The sequence below is a fragment of the Penaeus chinensis genome, chromosome 6 (genome assembly GCF_019202785.1).
Source record: "Penaeus chinensis breed Huanghai No. 1 chromosome 6, ASM1920278v2, whole genome shotgun sequence".
NCBI classification, from domain to species: Eukaryota; Metazoa; Arthropoda; class Malacostraca; order Decapoda; family Penaeidae; genus Penaeus; species Penaeus chinensis.
Window position 1 is genome coordinate 38,649,781 of NC_061824.1, and position 5,000 is coordinate 38,654,780.

At 38.5% G+C, this 5,000-nt stretch overlaps 1 protein-coding gene across 1 annotated transcript in view; it reads right to left on the minus strand.

The window, feature by feature from the left end:
• The window catches only part of LOC125026180 (pre-mRNA 3'-end-processing factor FIP1-like), an 8,591-nt gene extending 4,976 nt beyond the window's left edge, over nucleotides 1–3,615 (minus strand). Inside the window, exons 1-2 of the mRNA XM_047614464.1 lie at nucleotides 3,391–3,615; nucleotides 1–67 (exon numbers count right to left, since the gene is read on the minus strand). The exon at nucleotides 1–67 is cut by the window's left edge and continues 24 nt beyond it. Of these exons, the coding sequence (XP_047470420.1) occupies nucleotides 1–67; nucleotides 3,391–3,504 (181 nt within the window). The 5' untranslated portion in view covers nucleotides 3,505–3,615. The remainder of the gene's footprint in view (nucleotides 68–3,390) is intronic.
• Between the last annotated feature and the right edge of the window lie 1,385 nt (nucleotides 3,616–5,000).

A 5,000-nucleotide genomic window follows, 5' to 3' on the forward strand; every position in this document is an offset into this window, starting at 1 on the left:
CATCTTTCTCTTCACTATCCTTCCCTCCTCCCTCTTCCATTGGGGTTTCCTTATCTTGATCATTTTCCTGCAATGTATGAAATGTTGATATTAATATCAAGGCAGGTGTAACTTTTCAGAAAAAGGACCTAATAATAATAATGAAAAAAGCAAATGCCTGTATATATTTTAGGATCATGATAAAAGAAAAGCATAATGAGGAAAGCCTAAATTATCTAGGAAAAGAAATAGAAATTGATGATGAGGAAAAAGCTAACATCTTACTCCTTCCTACACACATTCATATCACACATTTTAATGCATTCAAGTAGTTCAGTGGCAGTAATGTTGTCTCCCTAAAAATCATAACACTAATTTTCACCTAATGGTTTTCTTATAAGAATTAGATTTATTATCTAATTAACCACTACATCATCTTAGGTCACTCAATGTTCTATGTAAATCCAAATTATGTTATCATATGCAGGTACCTTACAATTGCAAATTACCGCATTTATTTACAAAAATCCAACTCCATATGAACCATTATCATCGTTACATAAAAAAATCAAATTTACTAGAAATATTGAGCTCTAATCCAAATACGCTGGTAGCTTAATAATTTACAGACACTGGGTTGATATCCCATCATGTCTTGCTTTGTCAAAGCTGCTCCAAGTTGAAGGTAATATCAAGTTGTTTGCCTGTTGACCTTCATTCCAGTCATGTAGGAGAGTCAGTCCTGCAGAAGCACCTTTTTTTCAACCTCTTTACCTATACAAATGTTTATGCCAGAGCTAAGAGCATTAACAGCAAGGTCATTTTAAGTTTCCTGCACCTCTGATTATTCCCATATGCAGTTGATGCATGTATACCCTGTGTAGCTCAGTATGAGTAGTGTCTTGGAATAAAATAATTTGGCTGAAGGGCAGACAGTAGGAATGTCTCATCTTGGGCACCAAGAGGTGGGAAACAGGAACATCACATCTTAGGAAATTGTTGCCAAGTGTTGGGATGTTTCGTTATGACTCCACAAAGCACTTGGAATGCAATTGACTCAGTGGACCTTCAGGAAGAGGATTTCCGCCCATTCATGAGTTTACCATCCATCAATCATGACTGTGAAAGGGCCATCTCCAAGGAGGACACTAAGTCCATGCAAAGGAATCTATTCCTGTCTGCTGTTACTGCCAGTGTAGAGTGTGATACAGAAAACTGAATACTATGAAAATGTAAAAAGTGCTTGAGCAAAACAGTCTACATATTCTTGATTCACGTCAGCAAAAAAAGAAGAAGAGCTAATAGTATTTCAAAGAGGAGGCAAGGAGTCTTGATACCACACAAGTGTTTATGTGGACCGTGCCTACAAGCCATACACCCAAGAAAGTCGCCATTCAAGAAGCCTATTGCCCTGAGAATTCATGTGCTGTGAAGCACATGAATCCAATTGGTTAAGGCAAACTTACTCGGCTGCTAGCTGGCATGTCTCTTACACATTTAGATGTTTAGGAATCTTACATATTTCCCTTTTTGTATGTCCAGTGACTTGCTTTGGCCAGACTGAATTGAGGTGAAAAGTGTGATGATCACAATCATTCACATTTACATTTCCTACCCATCATTGACCTTTGTTTGGCTTTTTTCATAGATTAATCATCTCCAATTAACCTCTATGATCTGGATGATGTGACCAACACATCATTAAAAACTATGGCTTGAGAGGCAGGTGATATAAACATGCCATCATGGAAAATTTGGTTGTGGGCCATGGTTGTAGGACAGGGTGACGTGAACTTGCTGCCGTGAGCATTTCAGCTGAAGGCCGAGGTGATGGGAAAGATGCGCCAGAAGTGTACAAACCTCTTGAAGGGTGATTTGACATATTTAGCATTTAGTAAGGGCTTTTCCATCGATAAACGAGTGGAATGTAATGTCCGTAAACCATGACTGGAAGAGTGCCGGCTCTAGGGAGGAGGCAATTTCCATACTCAGGATCCTATTCTTGCCTGCCATGACCAGCAGCAGAGGTTGTATTACAAAAAATTGAATAATAAAAAAATATTTTTAAAAATGACACTAATAACAAAATGTTACTTATTGTTATTATTATTACACTGAGTTATGGACTACCTAGAGAGATGATATGGAGTCTGTGAGAGGTAAACAGTCTAATACCATCTGGATATAGCAAATCAAATGATAAATATAGACATTGGAAAATGACACAAAAGCTAAAAATGTTCATGCAGAAAATGAGAAAATAAACTGCGAAAGGGAAGCATGGCTTCTTGTCCCCAGGCTACAAGCCACACACCCAGTAGAGTGTTCGCTTACATAAGCCTGATCTCCATATTTTGGGCCATACACAACAAGTGACCTAAACTGAGTGTAAACCGAGAACACAAGTGTCTCGTATATGAGATGGCTGGCTACTGCCTATGTTCCCAGTGAGACACCCATCATTGTTAGGTTAAACAATTTCAATATTTGTTCATCTATAACAGCTGCAGATACTAGCTTATGCCTGACATCCACAGACTTCCACCAAAATTTTACCTAATGTTATCGGGTTTGATACTCAAACTTATGTTGGCAGCCTAGCCAAAAATATTGATAATTTCAATGAAATTCTGTCTTGGAATATCTACATTCTTGTGTCCATCCTCACAGTGGTGCAGAGTCAAAAAATTACCCCAGCGTATGTGCTTTGCCAAAGGCTAGCAAACCTCCGCCACATATTTTCTTGCAAGATACACCAGGGAGGTCATGAATATCTTTCCAGAATATATATGGTAGAGGCTCTTAGTCTTTCCTGGAGCACAAATGGAACAGAGGTTGTGGTATTGCATGCGTCTCCCAAATATTTACCCACAGAAAAGTTAGTATCAACACTGAGAAACTTTCAACAAGATTAAACTAAGTAAATAATTAAAGAATACTTCAACATCTTGATGAACTGATTAGGACTATCTTGCCAAAACCAATATGAACATATATTCTGACCTGATACACTTGTTCTTTTAATTTTCTTGTGGAAATTATGTTCTTTAACTACATATGTTATTGTAGGTGTTCTTTACGAGTACCTGTATATTTTTTTTTTCCATCTTTGCAAGGTCCTTTTATTGAACATTGGCATCATTAACATGAAAAGGAATTTTAAGAACCACCGTATATGCATATTGTAAAAAATTCAAGCTTCCTACCATCCAGCCCAAGCACTCCCCAACGTCCCGCCATCCCGCTGCTGTTGCCGAGGTCAGTCCCAGGCACGACGCCCACCACCCGAACCCAGCCCGAAATCGGCCCCAAAACCCGCGGGTTCCTCGACACCGCTGCAAACGAGGTCCTTCCCTCCTCCCCCCAAACAGGGCAAGGGCTCCCCCACGCCTCCTTATCCTACGTCCTGACCTGCCCCGATCTCTCAGCCTCCTCCCCCGTTCTCTCGTTTATCTCGCCGTCCTCTTTGGACTCGTCCTTTTCGTCGCCGTAGAGCCACTGGTCCTCGTCCTGCACGTCGGCCATGTTTGACACTCGCTCTGCCTCACGCCGCCTTGTTTACCTCCGCCGCCGCCGCCGCTAACTCTCCGCTACGCCGGACCGCTACTTCCCGCTACGCCGGGGCGCTCCGCTGGAACGGCTTTTCGAAGTGCTGGCGGCCGCGCCTGAAACGGCCTTTCGAACTGATGGGCTTGACTCTGAAAGGGGGGTTATATTCGGAGGGCGATGGAGTTGTATCTGATACCTGTGGTGTATTACAGGGGGGTAGGAGTAGCTCCACGGCTTTTGGGTCGTTATACTTGCGCTATCCGGTTAGTTATGATCAAGGATGCATCGATAATATATACACGAAATGATGAGCTTGATGCAACACTTCAGAAAGTTCAATTATAAAACAGTGAGGATGGCATTCTTGCATTACGCTGAAGACGTGCTACTCTAATGGAATTGCGCGTGCTAAGGTAAATGCGCTATACTTACGGTGCTAAATGTTAGCGATTAATCCGAATTGGCGGGGTAGAGATAAGAGCGGTTGTGAAGAAGTTCAGGAGATAAGATATTTATACATCTAGCTTTGTGTAAGTGTGTGTGTGTGTGTGCGCGCGCTCAGGTGTATGATTATCATTATTATTATTACAGCTACTAGCAGTACTACTGTTACTATCATTATTCTTATCATTATCAATATATTGATTAATAACATTGTCATTATCATTAATATCATTATTATTATAATCATTATTGTTATTATCATTATTACTGCTAACATTATTATTGTTGTTGTTACAATCATTGGTAACAATATTGTTATTGTCACTAGTATTAGTACTACTATTATGTATTATTATTATCTTCATTATTATTATTGCTATTCTTAGTAGTAATAGTAGTAGTGGCAATAATTTCATTATTGTCATCGTTATTGATACCCTGTCGTTATCATCAATATCGCTATTTATATCAGTGTTATTGACATTCTTCTTATTATTATCATTATTATTACTTTTTGTTACTATCACTAAGATTATTCCATTATCATTATTGCCATTATCATTGTTACTATTGTTATTGTTGTTGTTATTATTATTTTTATTTTTATTGTTATTTTTATTATCATCATTATTATAGTTATTATTTTTTATTATCATTATTATTGATGTTGTTGTTATTATCGTTATTAGAATGCTTATTATTGTCATTGTAATTATGATCATTGTCGTTATTATTTATCATTATTATTGTCATTGTTATTATAATGAATGTGATTATCATCTTTAATATTTCCATTATTAGTATTATTATTAACATCACTATTATCATTAATGTTGTTGCTGTTGTAGTTGTCTTTGTTATCATTATTGTCATCACTATTGTTATTGTTATTATCACTATCATTATCATCTGACTGATACATATATAAATACACACACACACACACACACGAGTGCGCGCGCGCGCGCGCGCGCGCGTGTGTGTGTGTGTGTGTGTGTGTGTGTGTGTGTGTGTGTGTGTGTGTGTGT